Genomic DNA, 23,000 nt, shown 5'->3' with positions numbered 1-23,000 from the left:
GTGTGGAAAAACAATATTCTCCATGGTCTTCTGTCTCATCTTCTGCTCATGCTAAGTCCATTTTTGAAAAATGACAAAATATAACTCCTAAAACTGCTAAAACTTGATGCCACTTCGTTTTTATTTTTATTTCCAGAAGAAGAAGAAGACGTGTCTTCAGAGGTTTTTGTGTCGTTTCTTTCAGTAGTTCTTGGTGCAGCGCCCCCACAGGCGAGCGGGGGAATAGGTTGGTTCAACAGGTTGACTCGACTGCACAGTGCAGTGTGAATGCAAACTCACCAGCTCAAATGTAAACAAAAGCTCATGAATATTGGTCCCGAACCGAACCGAGTCTACTGCATGTGTCTCAGCTGGACAAGCAGGTTCTCCAGGACCTTGTCGTATTTTTTTAGAAAATCTTGTTGATAGCGTTGAACGTCCAGGATACCAGATCCATAAGCTTAATTTATGTTGGGAGATGTGTACCAGGTGCTTCAGACACACAAAGAACAAAGCAAGGGGAAGGAAAAAAACGAGAGAAGAAAGGCAAGCAGCCACCTCGAGCAAGAGCCAGAGATAAAAAATAAATAAATAAACATCTTATTTAAAAATGATGCAGAATAACTGGTCCATGCATTTGTCACGTCTAGACTGGACTATTGCAATGGTTTATTATCTGAGTGTCCAAATACTTCTTTAAAAATTCTTCAGTTTATCCATAATGCTGCTGCCAGAGTCTTAACTTGAGTTAGTAGGAGAGATCATATCTCTCCAGTTTTAGCTTCTCTCCATTGGCTCCCTGTCAAATCCAGAATAGAATTCAAAATCTTACTTCTAACCTACAAAGCTCTCAACAACCTAGCTCCATCTTATGTTTGAGATCTTGTTGTTCCATATTTTCCTAACAGAGCACTTCGCTCTCAGACTGCAGGTTTACTTGCGGTTCCTAGAATTTACAAAAGCAGAATGGGAGGCAGATCTTTCAGTTATCAAGTTATCTTGTGGAACCAACTTCCAGATTCTGTCCATGAGGCAGACACATTGTCCAGTTTTAAGACTTTCCTTTTTAAAAAAAATAGTTAGGGTCAGCTTGTTATGCTCTCTTAAGCTTAGACCACTGGAGGACAAATTGACCTCATTTCCTTAAATGAATTGTTAAAATTTAATAGTTTTCATTTGATACTATTTCTACTGTATCTTAATATGTGATTCTGGACCTGCCATTGTGTATCTGTTCCTACCAAACCCAACCGGTCGAAGCAGATGTCCTCTTGTCCTGAGCTTGGTTCTGCTAAAGGTTTCTTCCTCATGAGGGAGGTTTTCCTTTCCACTGTCACCTTCATGCTTGCTCAGTCTGCTCCTCAGATAAATAGAAATAAGTTTGCGTCCAACTCATTATGTAAACATGACTGTTTCCATGGGCGTCAAAAGCATCTGTAATGTGTGTGTGTGTGTGTGTGTGTGTGGGGGGGAGACACTATAGTGTGTGTGTGTGCACACGCACCAGTGTATAAAAAAGCAACATTTAATCTAGATTTCCTTACTTTAATTCATTTTAAAGCACGTTTCTCATTAAGTTTGTGTAAATTTGGCTGTGGGTTTTAAAGACATTTCAGCTTTAATGCACTTTAACACACAGCCTCAGATCTGCACTATTTGTGTTTATGGAGAAATAAAGAAACATCACCACTAGACTTTTTTACTTGTGTTCAACAAAAGGATGTTTCTCACGAAGCTTGAGGACAATAAGGTGTGGGGTTTTAAAGACATTTCAACTTTAATGCACCTGAACACACAGCGTCTCTCACACCTGCAGCGTCTTACAGCGTCACAGTTACTGCTGAGATAACATGCTACAGACATAGCACTCCCCTCAAGCATCCTCCTATCAGGGTTCCTGGTTCTGATGGCCAGCACTTTGGCTGGGGTGGCTGCCGGGTTCTGGTGGGAGGTCAGCTGTGGTTGTGTGTGTGTGGTCGTTGGTAGTGCATGGCAACGGTCGGGGGCTTGGCTTCACTTCGACGAAGTGCTGGCTGGTCGCCCTGATGTGACATTCACAGTGCGGGGTGCTGTGTGTGTGTGTGTGGGGGGGGGGGCATGGGTGGCATGCCGGGGCTTCTCCGGGCCTGTGGTGTGTGGCTTTAGGGATGCATTGGTGCGCTGGGCCGGTCTTCCTCAGCTGCTGCTCCCTGCTGCTGTGGCACCCGGCCTGGGGCCGGCTTGCGGTCACTGTTGGGCAGGTGGGCGCATGGACGGCCCAACAGAGGCTCTGTCGGGCTGTCTCTGTGTGCCTGTTTGTCTCAGGTTGGGTTTTGGGTGGCCCCCCTCTCTTGGACCAGTTTTGGCCCCCCATTTGGTGGATCGTGCTCCCCCCCCCCCCGGTGGTGGGCCCCCCTGCCGCCGGTGCATTGGTGGCTCTCAGCAGCTGGGGCTGGGTGGTGGGGTGTGTGCAGACCCGCCCTGGTGGCTGCCTGCGGGGGCCTGGGTGCCCTGGCTCTGTCGGGCCTCTGTTGGGGGGTGGTATGACCTCGGGACTCGGGGCTTGGTGTCCATGGCCGGATCCACTCTGGAGGGGCAGGTTGCCGGCGGGGCCTGTTGACTCGTCGCTACGGCCTCCTGGGGGTTTCTGCATTGTGGTTGCTGGGGATCACCCGGGGCTTCCCTTTGCTTCTCTCTCTGGGGGGTGTGGGTGTCCCTGTTGGGGGACTACCGGAGTTCCGGGCTTGGGGGCCGCTGTGTGTCTGTGGTTCCGGGCTTCCCTGTGTTACCTTCGTGTCCTGTGGGGACGGGTTTATGGGTCCCCACATCCACTACTGAACATTTTTATGAGAAACCTTATAGTGATAAGCATGGTCACACAGGTGTTTAGATTCAGGTGTTTATCAGATACACACTCAGTTGGGTTGTGGTGGCCATCAAATATATATTGTATTACCATGTACTGTATAAAATACTTTCTAATGATGTTATAACTATCATTATATATGTTGTTTGTTGTTGTGGTTTCTTGGTTTTGTCAGGGTTTTTTTTTTTTTTTTTTCTCTTTCCGCAGGTCTAGAGGCAGACTTCAATGATGTTGATTTGTGTTCTCTTTATCCCTCTCTCTCTCCTCTATTCATATCTCATTCTTTACATTTTAACTCTTCTCTCACTTTTCTGCTTTATCTTCTTTGTTTTCCGTCCCCATGTCCATTAAATCTGGAACAAACCCAAAGCAAATTCTAATAAAATATAATTTATATATCAAGTGGAGCATTAAGGCCAGCCATAATGCTCTGCTTGTGAAAGTAAATCTGTTGGGCATCACTTTGACACTCAGACAATAATTCCAAGTGTCACAATGCCAGACAGGACAAGGGAAAAAAAAAAAAAGCATCTGTAATGTGTGTGTGTGTGTGTGTGTGTGTAGGGGGGGACTATAGTATGTGTGTGCACACGCACTAGTGTAAAAAAGCAACATTTAATCTAGATTTCCTTACTTTAATTCATTTTAAAGCACGTCCCCTTCATATATAATAGTTGCGATGCCTATGACTGTTTCATTTCCTCCTCTTCTTTTATTTTCTCTAAATGAAGTGATACAAACTCACTGCCAGAAAAAAAAACATCTTTATCTCTCACTGGTCTCCTTAAAACAACAATGTGACTAAATTAAGAAACAAAAATAATGAGTTTGATATGAACCCTGGTTTTGAGAATAATAAGCAGTGTTCCTGGCAGTGGAATATTGGTATTTATGTTTGTTTTATGTGATTCTGCAGGCTGCAGAGATGGTCGAAGATGAAGTGGACCCAGACTCCCAAAGCTGGGGGTGCATGAGAGGTGAGACTGTTCAGCTAAGGCTCTTTTATTTTTAGCTCTCCCTTAAATTATACAGTTTTTGTGGTGCTTTTAGCTCATGTAAGTGTAGCTTTTGTTAGTTCTGAATACAACATTATCACAATTAGTGTGAGTTAGCTTATTTTTAATGCTAAAAGTTACAAATGTTGTCTTCGGTGCCTGTTTGTTTTCCACATACAGTATATTATTGTGTGTGAATGACAGGCATCAACTTAAAACACTTTGTAGAACGGTGCTTTATGAAGTTCTGTCCATTTATTTGTATTAAAAGAGCAGCAGTTCCACCACATTTAAAATGGCAGACGCTCTGACGTACCACTGCAGCGGGCCAGCCTGCTCAAAGAGGCATCTAGTATATATGTCTTTGGATGAGACTACCTGTATAAAAAAGGTTCAAAAAAATTTTTGACCAATGAAATTACCGAACAGGTCACATTCGAACCAATGAACCACCACAGAGCACGCGCTCAGAGGAGCATGTGTTCCACATAGGGGGGATCCCCACCCACCCTACCACCAGTGTGTTAAACAGTAAAATAAAGGGGATGTTTACACGGCGCGTATTTTGAGTGAAACCGCTCCTTTCTCTCTGCGGTTCAGCTGTTCATTTAAACAACACTAGTAGCCCCCCTCTTTGAATCCAGAGGTTTCTCAACCCACCTCTCAGAGTGGAGGTTTTCGAGGCAGCTGCCCGCTGTTATGTACACAGCTCCCGCAGAGGTGTTAAAGCACATGCGCACTACAGGCATTTCACTCAGGCGTGGACCAATGGCACATTTCTATCAACAACAATGGCGGCAGAGTAAAACATACTGCTTTCTGTACTATGACTGATGGAATATATTTTGGGTCTCATGGTTAATCTATGCTGGAATGTAGCTGCTGTGACCAACATCTGTGTTGGGAAGAGATGCCAGTCCGACCCAGTTCGAAATCGCTGAACGAGCTTGTCAAAGCAGGCATATATGTCACGCGTCGTGCAGGACTATAACTATAACTATTATCAGGTCTCTCTTGTAAATGAGTCCTCGAGGCTCAATGGGATTTACCTGTATAAATAAAGGTTGATTGATAACATACTAAATGTGCTAAATAATAACAGTAACAATAATAAACAGTATTTATGTTATGTAATGAAGCTATCTGAGCTAAATGAAGCTTTTTGGGCATTATGTAATTCAAGTTATGTGATTTAAACTGTTGATGAAACATATCGCATGTTATTAAAGTTGAACATGAAGACGTCAGGTTTAAATTGTATTTATTTATTCAACACCACAAACTATATGTCACACAAACACTGATAAAACTGAACACACTATTAAAAACACATTAACCAAACTGTAAACTGCATTAATGAACTGGACTCTTCCTCTCTGTTTTCATCCTGGTTAGTGGAGCCATGTTGTTTATCTGGCTTGTACAGGCTGTCACTCCTTTTCTTAATACATTGAATGGATTGGAAAAAAGAACGGAGGAGAATTTTAAGTTAATAGTTGATCAAACATCTCTCTCTTTGACGTCTTCCTGTACTGCTGAGCTTCGGGCTGAGGCGCTTTTGGAATCGGTCCGCCTCTGGTGGGAGGATAGCTTTTCCTTGCAGGAAAAATAAAAATAAAAACTCAGTTGGTTATTGTGTAACCAAAGTAAACACAAGCTAACATTATTAAGATCGTTGATTTACCTGCTGTAGCATTGACAGTTATTGATTACTACCAGAGTGGGAAGTCCGACATCATCCTCCTCAGTTCTGGTTCGCTCAGCGACCGCTGTCTAACTGTTAGATGAAGCGATCCTGATTGGCATCCATCCATTCGTATCCAAAATCTGGCTTTAACTTGTTGTTAAGTTGTTAACTGGGCATTCAGCCCAGAGTAAAGTCCTTACAGACAGCAGTCCCAGGCAGCGCACATGCACATTAGGTGAATGTACAAAATTCACAGCGCCAACTAATGACCTGATATGGTAACTAGAGTAGATTCGGGGGATTCATGTAAACCAGCAGTGCCCACACTTTTTCAGCATGCGAGCTACTTTTAAAATGACCACGTCCAAGTGATCTACCTACTATAAAGATACAAAACATATACTTATTTATAAACATATCAAGTTTGCTTTTTATGTTTTACGTTCTTGTTTTTAGTCTTTTACCACGTTTTATATGGCATTTTGATTTATTGTTTTATAACCCTACTTTTATTTTAATTGCATTTTACTGTATTTTATATGTTGTCTGTCTAAAACTGGTCTCTCTTGTAAATGAGTCCTTGTGACTCAGTGAGACTAACCTGAATAAGTAAAAGTTGAATGAATGAACAAAACACAGCAATAGCTTCTGTTCTTCACACAAAGGAACAGGAAACAAGAAGAATAGCTTCATGTTTGAAAAATAACCTGAGAACTTGAGAACAAATGTGAAAATGTAGCCCTGACAGCAGCTGCTTTTAACAGTAACCATATTTCTTGATACCTGAGAGCTTTGATAGAAGAAAATATTTCTGGTTTGTTTATAAAGTCTCTGAACAACGAGTCAGTTGGTTCAACGAATAATGTCTCTCTGTCTTGAAAAGACTTCTTGTGCTTAACAATTATTAAAGTGACTCACCCGGACTGATGTTTCGCTGCTGTCGTCAGCTGTAAGAAAAATGACTGCTGTCCATATAACTGGGATTTTAGTCAAAAAACGTTCATTACAAAACTGGGATTTTAGGTCACCGTTTTCTTTCTCAGCTTGCTTTTCAGGAGGAAGTCGGTGCCGTAGTATTTATGAATATAGTCTGAAAATGCTGCTCCGGTGAAACGCACTTTGAATATGACATTGTGAAAAAAACAAGTCCTCCCCCTCATTCCGTATGGAAATGGTAGGTTTTTTGCTTCTTCCTTGGTCCAGCTCCCCAACTCATTTTACACACTTTCTAGAGTTTAGTTTAGAAGAAATAAACTGGAGGCTATTACGAGCCAACTCGTTTGTTTTTAGCGCGGTTGAATGCGCATGTGTAGTGACCGAAGCGTCAGAAAAGATCTGGTCTCTGATTGGCTGCCCTGTATGTCAATCATGGATGCCGATGTTTGTGCATGCATGGTGACCTATGTATCAGAAAAGGTCGGTCTCAGATAGGCTAACCTGTATGTCAATCAAGTGGCAAACTGCATAGTGAAGATGAGTCAGAGTTTCTTTGTCATTCGCACCACATGTGGTACATGTGGTGGAACGCGATTGTGTACTCATGGATTGATAGACTGACATCTATTAAAAATATATATATATATTTTTTAAGTCTGACTTCTATTTCGCCATGTGATCTACTGATATTGCCTTCACGATTGACCGGTAGATCGCGACTGACATATTGGGCACCGCTGATATAAACACTGAATATGCGCCGTGTCAACGCAGATTTTTTCCTAGAATCAACGTCTGAAAAAAGCCTACCTTTCCCCCCGCAGTGTCCGTGTAAAGCAAAGAGCTCATATAAGCAGGATGGAAGACGGAGGAAGAGCCCCTCCCTCCCCAACGTCTCCTCAGTTCTGTTTAATGCCCCTGTTTAAGCTTAAATGAGATACTGGTATTTAAACACATATCTACCGTACACAGGAAGATTTTTTAAACTTTTATTTAAATATATCTTGACTGACTGCTTTAAAAATAATTCTGACGACTTCTCCACCGCTGTGCTCTCATGACGGAAGGGGAGGGAGGAAGACTCCTTTCTGTTTCTCCGCTTCGTGTTTGGATGTGACTTAAAAATGAGATCATGATATTTAAATGTGTATTCACCAACACAGAACAAATTTTATAACTTTTATTAAAACATGTACCAGACTTGACTGCTTTTGCGTCTCAAATCCTGACCATCGACACGTTGATTACAGGCAGCAGCTCTGCCCTCCTCTGTCCTCCTCTTCAGCCGATCGCTTTTAACATGAAAGCTGCGTCATAAGAAATTCTCTGTGCGTTTTCCATTATTGTTGAACAAATGAACAGGTCTGTGCATGAAGCGCATAGTCCAGTAACAACACGAGAACTATCTGAAGAAATTAATGCTTGTTTTTCTTGGGGGTTGGTCCTCGAGAGTACCTCGCTGGTCATTCAGGTTAGACTTCTGGTCACATGATGACAGAGTGGGTGGAGTTATGGTTGGGTATTTGAAACCATGAGCCAGAGTCATTGTACATCTGATTACCTGAGGGCATTCTCTCTGCTTCAATAACACCCATCCCAGGAGGGGTGGGATGCGATGCGCTAAGTCATAGACAATATGCTTTGTTAAAAGAAAACATTTGTAATTGACAGGAACCTATCAAGAAATGACAGGGTGTCTTTAAAGATGAAATATATTATTAAATTTTTGATAATTTGGAGAAACATACATAAATTAGATGCTCCTCCTTATGAGCAATGGGTTACAAAGTGTGAGACATAAGTTGCAGCTCATAAGCAACAATTATGGTAAATGTTTTTGGTAGCAGGAAGCTTGTTAGTCACTCAAAAAAAAAAAAACATAAATTAGCTGCAGCATTGTATGAGCCACCAGGTTCAAATACTGTGAAGAAAGTAGCAACTTAATCGAGAAAATTCAGGATATCTTTACAAAGACTATTCAATGCTTTATCATAATCATACACCGATAGGACACACATAAGGGGCATTTAGGGGTTTATTGTCTTGCTCAGGGACACTTCTGCATGTGACTGTTTGTTTTGCTGTACAGTAGTCCCTCATTTATCACGGGGGATACATACCCTGAACATCCGCGATAAATGAAAAACCACAAATTAGGAATAATAGTACAAAGAGTAAGTAGTAGTTTATTTTATATATATATATATATATATATATATATATATATATATATATATATAAATAAAGGTGTTTAAAACCCTTCTCACACTCTTGCAATATTCTAAACAATGTTTCTAAACGCTCTAACAGAGCACAGAATGTCATGATTTCAGCTCTTTGCCTCCTGCAAGCGTTCTTGGTCACGCCCACTTCTCCACTCTGCACAGAGAACAGATGATCAGCTTATGTTTATCCTGCAGTAAGGGCTGCACAAAAGTGCAGGAGGAAGCTTTTTCTGCAGCTCTGGGCTGTACAAATGTGCTGCAAATGCTAAATAATTTAAAATAATTTATTTTAAATATAAATTCAATGCCATTCCATCATGTGGCTCATCCATCAATCTGCCAATTGTGTATCATGTCCAATCTTATTTTGAAAAACCGCGATAGAGTGAGTCCGTGATAAACGAACCACAAAGCAGCGAGGGACTACTGTACAGCACTTTGGTTGGCCTTGTTGCTGTTTTAAGTGCTTTATAAATAAAGTGGTATGGTATCTGCTGTTTAAACTCACAAATTTATATTTATAGTTTCATTAAAATCCTTGTTTTCTCTTTGTTTTTTTTCTGTCTGCTCTTTCCTGCTCAGAGTACAAGGTAAGAATTTGTTTGGATTCCACACAGAAGCCTGAACGTACAGATTTGGTCAGTACTGATAAATGCCCCACAATGCCTTTCTTTGTACCAGGTGTACCCGTATGAAGTGCTGGCTGTGACGCACAGAGTGAAAGTAAAACTTCCCAGAGATGTGGACCGCACCAGACTGGAGGTGAGCTCTAATCATCTCCCCCCACCTCCTGGGGATTATTAACCAGCCTGAGGAGAATCTCAACCACTGTCTCACAAAATCAAGAAAGTATTCAGACCCTCTCAAGAGCAGTAATGCTATGGTGAGATTATGAGAGCATTCTGAAAAAATTAAAATATATATTTTTATGCTGGGCAGCACGGTGGCGCAACTGATAGAGCTGCTGCCTCTCAGCGAGCAGGTCCCTGGTTCAAATCCCAGTCCGGGGACCTTTCTGGGTGGAGTTTGCATGTTCTCTCTGTGCATGTGTGGGTTTCCTCCAGGTACTCCAGTTTCCTCCCTCAGACCAAAAACATGCATGTTAGGCTAATTGGTGACTCTAAATTGTCCCTAGGTGTGACTGAGAGAGTGAACGGTTGTTTGTCTCGTTGTCTCTGTGTCCCTGTGATGGACTTGCGATCTGTCCAGGGTGTCCCCTGCCCCTCGCACAATGATTGCTGGACATGGGCATCAGCAACCCCCGTGACCCAAAATGGAAGAAGAGGTAAAAGATAATGGATGGATTTTTAGGCTGTTCATTGAATGCACCAAATTAATTTAATAAATATAAACACGGACAAAAATAAATGCTGATTTTTCTGCTAAGTACAATACAAGGATTGCTATTGGCTGCCAACCATGAGCAAAAGTTACAGTAAATACATAAAACTATTATCAGTCATCAGGGGCAATTTTAGCCTCTTTTTGGGGATGTTCAAGCATTTTAACTCAGCACCTCTGAAAATAAATAAAATAAATAAAATAATATATAAAAGAACTTAAATAAATAATACAAAATAAAAATTAGGAAACAATCATTAGGATTTTCTAAGGAAGTTAAGTTCTCTAATCTTAGACTCACCAAAATACTGAATATATTTGAAATAAATATGGAATAAATGATGACAGAGCACGGTGGCGCAACTGGTAGAGCTGCTGCCTCTCAGCGAACAGGTCCCTGGTTCAAACCCCGGTCCAGGGGCCTTCTGGGTGGAGTTTGCATGTTCTCTCCGTGCATGCGTGGGTTTTCTCCGAGTACTCCGGTTTCCTCCCACAGCCCAAAAACATGCATGTTAGACTGATTGGTAACTCTAAATTGTCCCTAGGTGTGAGTGAGAGAGTGAATGGTTGTTTGTCTCGTTTGTCTCTATGTGTCCCTGTGATGGACTTGCGACCTGTCCAGGGTGTACCCCGCCCCTCGCACAGTGATTGCTGGATATGGGCACCAGCGACCCCCGTGACCCAAAATGGAATAAACAGGTAAAGATAATGGATGGATGGATGGATGGATAAATGATGACAGTCTTAAACGGGCCAGTAAAATCTATGATTTTTTTTTTTTTCACAATCCTCGACGCCAGCTGTCAATCAGTACTGTAGGCTCGTCAGCAACTGACCAATTGGTGACCTTAGTTTACCCCAAAGGTAAACACCCCCTTACCCGCAGGAGCTCCACCCCCTTTACCTCCCAACAGCATTTTCAGTTTTGCGTTACAAACACTTTACAGTCAGAGGTTAATAGTTAAATTAAAGGTTCAAGCTAGTTGTGTTTGTTTTGTGTGTTTTTATGTAGATATATGAAACAGCAACGTCTCCACCGTCATTAAAACCTGTCACGGGTCCATTCTGTGCGCTCAGGTTTGTTTACGTTCATCTTGGAAGTAAACCGGAAGTAGAACTTCTTCTTCTGTGTTTTTTTTAGGAGAGTTTACCACTCTGCACATGTCAGTACTGCTATTCAGAACAAAGCCCGCTGCATGTAAACGCTCGTCATGAACAGATTGTGCCCATGTAAACAATACATTTGAATTATTTAATCTGAAAACATTTCAATCCGGTCAAAGAATTATGCGCAAGTAAATATAGCTACTGATGGTTGGACATGGGCACCAGTGACCCCCACGACCTGAAAAGGAAGAAGCGAGTAAATAGAATTGATTGGTGAATAAAAACTAGAAAGCATAGTTTATATTTATATACTTTATTCCACCTAGATGCAGCCACACAGCAAAATGGAAGTCGGTGCCTCACTTATTTTAAAAATCACAATGCTCACAAGTCAGAGCATATTTTATCGTTATCCAAGATGGCGGCACGCATGGTTGCAGCGGCTCACAGCTCTCCCTTTCAGTGCTTTTTAATGTTATTTTTGTACATCCTTTTTTCTTGTGTTTGCATTGCCGAGTTTGCAAACATCAACTATGGACGTCAGACCCTTTTGGACATCAGTGAGCAGCACCAAATACCTGTTTCGAGTGACTTTCATTACACGCACAACATCCCAGACGAAATAGCGAGATCACCGGGCTCTCCGTGGATTGTTGTCGGGCCTGGGAGGCGGCGCATACGGAGAAGGGAGAGGAAGCAGAAGCGAGGCTGCAGGTCTGGCGTTATGCTAAGGCTAAGATCACAACCCCACAAGCCACGTCTACCGAGCCTTTATCTCTCTAATGCCAGATCCCTGGTGCATAAAACGGATTATTTGGAATTGCAACTCGCTGGAAATTGCTATGTTCGTGACTGCTGTGTTCTGATTATCACCGAAACCTGGCTTCACCCCGGGATACCCGATGCTAGCATACAGCTAGCAGGCCGCTCTCTGCTACGCTGGGACAGGACTGCGGACTCCGGTAAGAGCAGAGGTGGGGGGCTCTGTATTTATGTGCATGAGAACTGGTGTAATAACGGGACAATTATACCATACCATACCATACCAATTTATTTATATAGCACTTAAAACAGCAACAAGGCCAACCAAAGTGCTGTACAAAAGAACACAAACATGCACAGCGGACAGGAAAACATAAAATAGAAATACAGATACAAATAGCAGCAGAAGCTAACTAAAATGGCCAACAGAGTAGAGAACAGACCGGACCAAAACAAATCACACCATGTTAAAGGCAAGCGAATAGAAGTGGGTCTTCAAGCGAGACTTAAAGACTGAGAGTGTGGGAGCCTGCCGGACACTCAGTGGCAACTCATTCCACAGTCGTGGACCTGCAACAGAGAAAGCCCTGTCACCTCTGAGCTTACGACGGTTTTCTGGGACTGAGAGAAGCATCTGGTCTGCTGACCTCAGAGAGCGCGGTGGGACATATGGCTGCAGAAGATCAGTGAGATAGGATGGGGCGGAACTGTTCAGTGATTTAAAAACATACATGAGAATTTTGAAATGGATCCGAAGGTGAATGGGTAGCCAGTGCAGGGAGGCCAAAACTGGCGTGATGTGCTCTCTATAGCCTGTACCAGTTAAAAATCGGGCTGCAGCATTTTGGACCAGTTGTAGACGAGCAATGGAGGACTGACTGATTCCAAACAGAAGTGAATTGCAATAATCAAGCCTAGATGTTATGAAGGCGTGGATCACTGTCTCGAGGTTCTTTTTGTTGAGTATAGGCTTCAGCTTAGACAGCCGTCTCAGCTGAAAAAAACAGGATTTGACCATCATGTTTACGTGACTGTTGAGTTTTAAGGACGGGTCCATTATCACCCCCAGATTAGTCACCTTTTGTTTCTCTAGCGGGGCTAGAGAGAATAGGTCAATGTCATAGTTCATGAGTGAGCCACTGGGATGGAACAGCATGACTTCAGACTTCTTCTCATTGAAGCTTAAGAAGTTTAAAGCCATCCAGTCCCGGATGTCAGCCAGGCAGTCAAGAAGAGGCTGAATAGAGCGTGTGCCTCTGTGCCTCAGGGGGAAGTAAATTTGGCAATCATCGGCATAGAAATGAAAGGGTATGTCGTGTTTGCGGAAGATAGCACCTAGTGGCAGCAGGTATAAAGAAAAGAGAAGGGGACCGAGGATGGACCCCTGCGGTACCCCCCACTGGAGTGCGGTCGATGCCAAACTAAAATCTTTGATATTGACACAGAAGGTTCTGTCAGAGAGGTAGGACCCAAACCATTTAAGGGCTGACCCTGTGATGCCCACCCACTGCTCCAGTCTAGAAATGAGGATATTGTGGTCGATGGTGTCAAAAGCAGATGTAAGGTCCAATAGGACAAGCAGCACAGAATCACCTGCGTCTGTGGATATGAAAATGTCATTAAAAACCTTCAGTAGAGCAGTTTCAGTGCTATGGAGAGATTTGAAGCCAGATTGGAATAACTCAAGGATAGCGTGATCCCCCAAAAACTGTTTCAACTGAGACTCCACAATTTTTTCCAGTAGTTTAGAGGTGAATGGGAGTCTGGAGACAGGCCGGAAGTTGGACATGACTGAGGGGTCAAGGTTAGGTTTTTTCAGGAGGGGCTGGACAGCAGCATGTTTAAAAGTCTTTGGCACCACACCTGAGGATAAACTGCTATTCAGAATAGTGAGGATAAAAGGACCCAGGGTAGGAAAAACTTCCTTTAGTAGTCGAGGGGGGACCACATCAAAGGGGGAACCAGATGGCTTCATGCTGCACATTACCTGCTCCAGAGAGGACAGAGAGATGGGCTCAAAGTGGTCAAACACAGCCACGCACTGAGATGGGATGGACAGATCATGAGCTGGTGGAGAAATGAGTGCCCGGGTGTTTGCCACTTTTTCTAAAAAGAAATGGAGGAAGTTCTCACACAGCTCAGTTGAGGCTTCCAGAGGTGAAGGCTCACTGAGGTGTAGAACTGAGTTCAGGGTGGAGAAAAGAACTCGGGGGTTGTGGGAGTTGGAGACAATTAAATCAGAAAAGAATTTACATTTGGCAGCTTTAACGGTTTTCTGATAGTGACGCCAACTCTCCCTTAACATTTGAAAAGACACCTGGAGCCTGTCCTTCCTCCACTTTCGTTCAGCTTTGCGACACTGCCGCCTAACGGCTCGCGTGACGTCATTCAGCCAAGGCTCTGATTTAAGTTTCGTTTTTCTGGTCTTAAGGGGAGCAACACGGTCCAGAACATCTAAACAGGCAGAGTTGAACTGAGAGGTTAGCTCCTCAGTGGTAAGAGACACCGAGAGCTGTTCGATCCTCTCAGAATTAAAACCTTCATTAAAACGAGCAGCAGTGAAATGGTTAATGGAACGCGTACGTGCAGGAACGCGCGTCTTAGCAGTATGACAAGGGGGGGTGAAGTCAAACAATACAGGCATGTGATCTGAAAAAACATTGTCACCGATTTTCAAATTAGAAACAGAGACATCGCGTGTTAAAACGAGGTCCAGCGTGTGACCATGTTCCTGGGTGGGGCCGCTCACCTGCTGAGCTAAGCCAAAAGAGTCCAATAAATCCAGAAAGTCCTTCACTAAGGGCTTCTCCTGACAACACACATGCAAATTAAAGTCACCAATAAGCAAAAAGTGAGTGTATCTCTGAGTGATATCAGCCAAAAAGTCAGAGAATTCATTTATGAAGTCCTTAGAACGAGGTGGGCGGTAGATGAGCGCACACAGGACCGGAGGAGAGTGTCCAAGTTCAAAGGCGCTCAGCTCGAAGCTGGCGCGGGACACCGGGATGGACAACTGTTTACAGGCAAAGTTTGCTTTAAAAACTGTTAATAATCCCCCCTCCCCCGCGCCGACCTGATGGCCGCGGGGCATTGCAACATACACAGTCCGGAGGAAGTAGTTCCACCAGGGCGCTGGACTCACCATCAGAAATCCAAGATTCTGTGACGAACAGAAAATCCAACTCCTCATCTTTAAAAAAAGTCATTGAGGATAAACGTCTTGTTGGAAACAGACCTTGCATTGATTAAACACATCCTGATATTGTCTGACACAGGCACAGCCGTGGAGGGAGACGCGCGCGCCAGCGGGCGCAGGTTATGAAGAACAGCTCCTCCTGGTCTGCTGGTGCGGCGCACAGGTAAACAACTCCAGGTGTTTCCATGGACTGAGCGCGCGGGCAGCTGGCCAGCAGCCGGGCCCCGGGAGCACCACGGGTCAGAGAGGAGATGATCAGATCCAGAGCGAGTCCTGTTAGAATAATCCACACTTTGCCTCAGTTTCACCAAAATCCCTGCACGCTTCCCACGACGTCTGCGACGTTTCCTCCATGGAGAAAGGCCAGGGTCACGCAGAAGGAACGCAGGAATCTCAGATAGGACCGGTGGGGGAGAGTGATGGCCGCTGTTCAAAAACTCCGCGGGAATTTCAGCAAATGTACGGAGCTCCAAAAGTGCCCGACGATCATACTGAAAATATGACTCGGCACACTGCACAAACCATTGTAAAAATAACAAAAATAAAATACAAGCAGAGAGCGAGAGACGGGCAGCCCTACACACCGGCGCCATCTTGGAAAACCTCAATTATAGACAACCACTGTTCCCCAGACCTTGAGTACATGTCCGTGAGATGCCGACCTTTTTTTCTACCGAGAGAGCTAACAGTTGTGATAATTACTGCTGTGTATATACCACCCGATGCTAATGTAAATACGGCGCTCTCTCTCCTGCTGAACACCATCAATGAACAGCAGCGGGCTCACCCCGACGGTGTTCATATAATTGCAGGAGATTTCAATAGGGCTAATCTGAAGACTGTACTTCCAAAATTCTACCAGCATGTTAAGTGTTCTACTAGGGAGGAGAACACTCTGGACCAGGTTTACTCGAACATTAAACATGCATACAGAGCCATACCCCTCCCCCACCTCGGGCAGTCAGACCATCTTTCCCTCCTGCTCCCCCCAGCTTACACCCCCCTCAGACGCAGAGCAAGGCCTACAACAAAAACTGTTACAATCTGGCCTGGTAATGCACTCGACGACCTACAGGACTGCTTTGAACAAACTAACTGGGACTTATTTGAACATCAGGAAATGGAAACATACACAGGAACAGTACTGGACTACATCAACTTCTGCATCGGAAATGTGACTATGGTCAAAAACATTCGTGTTTACCCCAACCAGAAACCATGGATGACCAGCCAGGTTCGCACACTCCTCAGAGCCCGCGACGCTGCCTTCAGGTCAGGTGACAGAGCTCTGTACCGAGCTGCTCGAGCCAACCTGAATAAGGGAATAAAAACCGCAAAGGCTGACCATAAAAGGAGTATAGAGTCCCATCTGTCCAGTAACAACTCACGGGAGGTGTGGAAGGGCATAAAAAACATCACTAACTATAGAGGCTGTGAGGTGACAACAGGAGACCTGAGTGCATCACTAGCAGAGGAGCTAAACTGCTTCTTTGCACGCTTTGATGCACCACAGCAGCACCCATCTGATCCTGCCCTGCCCCCGCACCCACCCGGTTACTGCACCACTCCACTCACTGTACGGGAGCATGATGTTAGACGTTCCCTCCAATCAGTGAACCCCAGGAAAGCTACTGGCCCAGATGGAGTACCTGGCAGGGTGCTCAAAGCATGTGCCCTCCAGCTCGCCCCCACCTTCACCAGAATTTTCAATCTCTCCCTGGCCCAGGCTGTCATACCTCCCTGCTTAAAATCTGCAACCATCATCCCAGTGCCGAAAACACCTACCATCACCAGCCTGAATGATTACCGACCGGTGGCTCTCACCCCAGTAATCATGAAGTGCTTCGAGAGACTGGTTCTCCAGCACATCATGGACTATCTCCCTCCGAACTTTGACCCCTACCAGTTTGCATATCGCACCAACAGGTCCACAGAGGATGCTATTGCAGTAGCTCTCCACACCGCGCTGAGCCACCTGGAACAACAGCACAGCTATGTTCAAATGCTCTTTGTGGATTACAGCTCGGCCTTTAACACAATCATTCTGGACATTCTTATAAATACATTTGACAATCTCGGCCTCCCCCCACTCACATGTGCCTGGATAAAAGACTTCCTAACCAATCGGCCCCAATCTGTAAGACTTGGTCCCCACCTCTCCTCCACTCGTACGCTGAGCACTGGCTCCTCACAGGGCTGTGTGCTGAGCCCCCTACTGTACTGTCTCTACACCCATGACTGCAGCCTGGCCCACAACAACAACCTCATCGTCAAGTTCGCTGATGACACCACAGTGGTCGGACTAATCTCTAAGGGAGATGAGTCATTTTACAGACAGGAGGTCCTGGAGCTAGCAACCTGGTGCTCAGATAAAAATCTGGCTCTGAATATCAAAAAAAACAAGGAGGTGATTATTGATTTCAGGAAGCACAGCACCAACCCCTTTACATCAACGGCGAGTGCGTGGAGAGGGTTCACACTTTCAGATTTCAGATTTCTTGGTGTCCATATCTCTGCTGACCTAAACTGGAAAGAGAACACCACAGCGGTCATCAAGAAGGCTCAGCAGAGACTACACTTCTTAAGAGTCCTTAAGAAGCACAACCTGAACACAAAACTGCTGCTGACCTTCTACCACTCGTCCATCGAGAGCCTGCTGACATACTGTATCTCAGTATGGTACGGCAGCTGCACCCTGGCTGACAGGGAGAGGCTTCAGAGAGTAGTCAAGACAGCACAAAAGATAATTGGCTGCCCTCTCCCCTCCCTGATGGACATTTACACATCACGCTGCCTCAACAGAGCAGAAAACATTATCATGGACTGTTCACACCCGAGTTTTGAACTGTTTGACTTGCTACCTTCAGGGAAACGCTACAGGTGCATCAGAACAAGAACAAACAGATTCAAGAACAGTTTTTTCCCGAAAGCCATCACCACACTGAACTCACACATGCACTGATTTAATAATCTAACCTCCCAAACACCTGGACTTCTACTGTGCAATACTACTGACATTTCATACTCTCAGTCACCTTAACTACCTCACTAATATCCATAATGTGCAATACAATTGTGTAATACTTGTATTTTTTACTTTCATTATTATATCTATATTGCGTTACATTTTTTATATTTTTAGTGTGTTTAATGTGTGTTTTCTTAAGGCGTGTTTTTGCACTGGAAAATGGAGTGGCTCTTAATTTCATTGTACTGCGTATAATGACAATAAAGGCATTCTGATTCTGATTCTGATTTCCCAATAACCCCCGACAGGGCACAAAGAAAGATGATGATGCACGGTCAGAATTTCTGGGGTTGTTTTGTCAAATTATTTTTCCCAGATCATCAAAGTGTTAGTTATGTCATGTAAATTATAGAAAAAATCTCAAACTTTAAAAAAAAAAAAAATTAATTCAGAGGAAATTCAAACCCCAAAGAATGAGGAGGAAGTAAATACTTTTCTACTAACCTTTAAACTACACTCGACTTTTACCAAACAAACCAGCAGCTTCTTTCAGTCTTCATTAAATAAAAAGCTTCAGTTTCATTGATTTACATCTAAAAGTACTTTTGCTGTATTAATTCAAACTTTATCTTGATTTAAGTTTGTGGCACTCCTGTGTGAAGCTTACTTCTGCATTTGGTTACTTTGACTTTTAAACTTGTCAAAATTTTGAAGCTTGGAATTAATTTTTATCATGAAATGTGACAAACGATCCTGCAAGTTTATCCTGCATGTCCTTTCATTTAAAATTCAACAGAATTAGAACTCATGTCCCATAAAAAGTCATTTCCTCTAGCTGTTTTTAACACGTCAGAACTTTTCCTCACTTTGTTCTGTGGAAAACAGGAAATGTTTTCCTAACAGAAGGAACACAATGAACCTCAGCTCTGATGGCTCTCCTGTCCTCAGCTTTTCATCCACAAACACTTTCTGTCAAACCAGTAAACGCTCAGTGACCCCAACATGACAACTCTCCATGAGCCTTCAGCTTCATAAGAATGTTGTCCCTGGAGTCAGACTGTCGGGACACTGACGTGTTGCTGATGCTCTGGATCCCCTGCAACGTAGGAAACACCAGGCTCCTCAATGTTCAACACTACAAACATATTCTACCCTCACTTTTACTCATCAAAGCTCGTGAACCTTGACCTTAAACTGCTGTAGTGGTTTTCAAACCTATCAGCCACCCCCCAATAACTCAGAGCCAAGATGGAAACACATCAGCATGAATACAGCCACTGCCTTTCATGCCAGACTGAGATGATCTGATGCTGAGAAATAATGAAGTGTTTGGTCAAATCTTGAAAAAATTTGTTAGTAGAATCACATCTACGACCAGATCCAGTTTTAACTCAAAATCTTTAAAACGGCTCGGTGTTTACCGGTCGGTCTACCCTCACCTCTGGTCATGAGCTCTGGGTAGTGACTGAAAGGATGAGATTGTGGATACAGGAGGTTGAAATGAGTTTCCTCCGCAGGGTAGCTGGACTCTCCTTTAGAGACAGGGTGAGAAGTTCAGTTATCAGGAGAGACTCGGAGTAGAACTGCTGCTCCTCCACATGAGAGGAGCCAGTTGAGGTGGTTCGGGCATCTGTAAGGATGCTCCCTGTGCGCCTCCCTAGGGAGGTGCTTCAGTTCAAGTCATTTCAATTCAGTTTATTTATACAGCACCAAGTCACAACAGAAGTCATCTCATGGCAATAAACAGAAACATTCATATATACAAATAATAACTTAACGTTATTAATCTGAGGAGCAGACTGCTTTGAACTGAACTCCATCACAGAACTCAAATCATGAGCAAGCATGAAGGCGACAGTGGGAAGAAAAAACTCCCTTTTAACAGGAAAGACTTCAGGTTCTTTATGATCAAGACACATTTGCATTTTAGTTGTGCTGTTTAATTATATTTGTATGTTTTGAATTAAATTGTCCATGACTGAACTTTTGGGGGGTGAAGATTTTTTTTAAAGGTAGAAATGTAAATGCTTTATTGATGTTAGGAAGCTCGTAAGTGGCTGTTATTTTTCAAATGAGTGTTTATGTAATTATTTGCTGATTACATATTGATATACATACGGATACGTGATCATATCTCTACACACTTGTTCACAGGCGTGGTGATTATCCACCAACTTTTCATGATACTTGTGTTTTTTCTCTCTACTGTTAACTGTACCGCCAACATTAAAGTTGTGTTGTGATATTTTTACCATAATGTTATGTACATGTAAAAATTCTGCTTTTATCTGTTTCTCGTTTCCAGAGACACCTCTCTCCAGAGGAGTTCCAGCAGGTTTTCAGTATGACCTTGGAGCAGTTTGACCGCCTGGCCCTGTGGAAGAAAAATGACTTGAAGAAGGCGGCCCGCCTTTTTTAAATATTTAAAGTATTGCTGCAACATCTCAACAACAATCTGGGAGGAAACAGAACAAAATATGCCACTTGATTCATCTGTGTATCTTCATGATACCAACCGTTTCTGTCAGTAAAACATCTGCCCGTGACGCTGCAGAGAGGCATCATTTGTGGGATTATTCACAACATTTGGACAGTGGTGTAGCTTCATAAGTCCAGTTTGGTCTGAATGTTTGACCGACAACCTCAGAACAGGATGAGGAGCTGCATTTGCATGGCCCGTGTTTCTGCTCCTTGTCTCCCATGAGGTTCTGCATCAGCCTGATTCTCATCCCAACACTTCCATAAATCCGACTAAAAAATAAACTGCTTTTCTATAAATCGTGCAGACTGTCCAACTGGTCCCTGTGGTTCATGCTTTTCAGCTTGACTTATATCTTTGCATTGAGTTGTCTTCTCTTTATAAGGTTCTACCATTTTGTCTTAAAAAGTTGTATCATCTTTTGCAACATTGTCTTTTTAAGTCTTCTCTACACTTGATGGTGACCCCACTACATGACTTCAGGGCCCTGCATACTCTATCTAAATCTAACAAAATTGTTTCTCATTGATAGTTGCGGGCGGCACGGTAGTGCAGTTGGTAGAGCTGCTGCCTCTCAGTGAGCAGGTCGCTCCAGTTCAAATCCCAGCAGGGGACCTTTCTGGGTGGAGTTTGCATGTTGTCTCTGTGCATGTGTGGGTTTTCTCCGGGTACTCCGGTTTCCTCCCACAGACCAAAAACATGCATGTTAGACTGATTGGTAACTCTAAATTGTCTCTAGGTGTGAGTGAGAGAGTGAATGGTTATTTGTCTCGTTTGTCTCTGTGTCCCTGTGATGGACTGGACACCTGTCCAGGGTGTCTACCACCTCTCACACAGTGATGGCTGGATATTGGGCACCAGTGACCCCCATGACCCAAAAAGGAAGAAGTGGGTAAAGATGATGGATGAATGGATGGATGTATGAATGGATGGATGGATGGATGGATGGATGGATGGATGGTGCATGTTTTGTTGTAAATCACTCTACAGACCTTTCATGATTCATCACACATAAAGCGGAGCACTCATTCTTAATACACCCCTGAAAACCTCATGAAGACCCTGCAAAGACCATTCATGTTTTGTTTGATGTTTGTACCATCCTAGTGGGGTTGTCATTCAGTGTGATGGGAGCCTTCAAGCTGTCTTTAAGGCTTAGTGATTGTCACAGCTGTGACTGTTAATTTGTCAATCACGTTGATTTTTACACCATTGCCTTACTTTAGGGTCAATGGAGGTTGTAGAATTGTATGCATTACCGGTTCAAGCATTTAAAGGCCAAAGATGGGGACTAGAACTATATCCACCTCAATGTTACTTTTCAGGAACCATCAAACGCACCTTATCATATGCTTTTATTTATTTACTTTTAATTTGATTTGAGTTTATTATGTTTTCAGTGGGATGAGTTGATTAATATAAAGCATGCCCTGAGGTTTTGTAGTGTTTCACATTTTATACAGTAAACGCTTCATCATAAATCTACACAGTTGGGTTTGACAAATACTGTAGACTGAAGACAGGTTAAACAAAAGGACAAGTGCAGTGTAGAAGATCAAGTGTTGAACTAGCAATCGTGTCAAAAATATGGATTCCCAGCAAGGGAAACAAATATGTTTTAAGCCATTTGGACTTCATGAAAGGATCATTAAACTGATCATGACATGAATGTAAATCTCTTTGTTTTAGCCATGCTAACTGACCTGCAGCAGCACTTATGCATAAAAAGTGAAGTCTTGCTTTATTTCAAACCCTAACGCTGTTCTGTGTTCTCTGCTTCATTTACCTCCATGTTACCTGCAAACGCTCCACAGCTCTTAAGATCTGTCAACTCTACTTGATTTTCTGGACCATTACTTGCTCAGTTTGCCAACATATACTGGATGTATGTCAACATATACTGGACATATACCAGTTTTATCGCTCTGTATCCAAGCCAACGTGTATAACTCTTAAAGCATGCATGTGGGTGGGAGAATGGTGGTTTATCCACTGAACTCATATTAGAAATGTATGAAATCATCAGTTTTGTTTGAGTGATTAGTTGCCCTCTGGTCAATTGCAATGAAATATGCTTGTGTTTTGTATTTATTTTGATGCAACTAAGGAAGGCTTTATTTTAGAAGTAGAGTCGCAGGGAGAAGAGTGCTGTTGAAAAGAAACATATCACACTATGCGTTTAATCTGAGTGTCACATCATATGTTGCTCCTGTATGTAACACACTAACTGTTATAATCTTTGTTTTCTTTCTAATATTCATCTGCTAATAAAGTGCTTTATTCGGAATATTTCATCACGTGTCGGTGTGGCTGAGTTTGTTCAGCAGAAGCTGTGATGTATCAGTAAATTGTGCAACCGGCAGGTGTGAAAAGGTTCGTACACCTGCAGCGATGTGTTTCATCGCTTTAGATTTGACAACTTGCAGGAGTGGAGACAAAATGCTTAAACTAGTTTACAGTTCACAGAGCAAATTTTAGGA

The 23,000-nt window shown here is 43.2% G+C and overlaps 1 protein-coding gene across 1 annotated transcript in view; it reads left to right on the top strand.

The window, feature by feature from the left end:
* The window catches only part of ablim2 (actin binding LIM protein family, member 2), a 206,714-nt gene extending 185,895 nt beyond the window's left edge, over positions 1-20,819 (top strand). The window contains exons 20-23 of the mRNA XM_037674776.1: positions 3,741-3,801; positions 9,250-9,257; positions 9,349-9,429; positions 20,347-20,819. Coding sequence (XP_037530704.1) covers positions 3,741-3,801; positions 9,250-9,257; positions 9,349-9,429; positions 20,347-20,460 — 264 coding nt within the window. The 3' untranslated portion in view covers positions 20,461-20,819. The remainder of the gene's footprint in view (positions 1-3,740; positions 3,802-9,249; positions 9,258-9,348; positions 9,430-20,346) is intronic.
* The last annotated feature ends 2,181 nt before the right edge of the window (positions 20,820-23,000 follow it).

Source organism: Nematolebias whitei, chromosome 1 (genome assembly GCF_014905685.2).
Source record: "Nematolebias whitei isolate Nwh7 chromosome 1, NemWhi1, whole genome shotgun sequence".
Lineage (NCBI taxonomy): Eukaryota > Metazoa > Chordata > Actinopteri > Cyprinodontiformes > Rivulidae > Nematolebias > Nematolebias whitei.
Note: the sequence above shows the minus strand (reverse complement) of the source record. Positions and strands in the feature narration are given on the sequence as shown.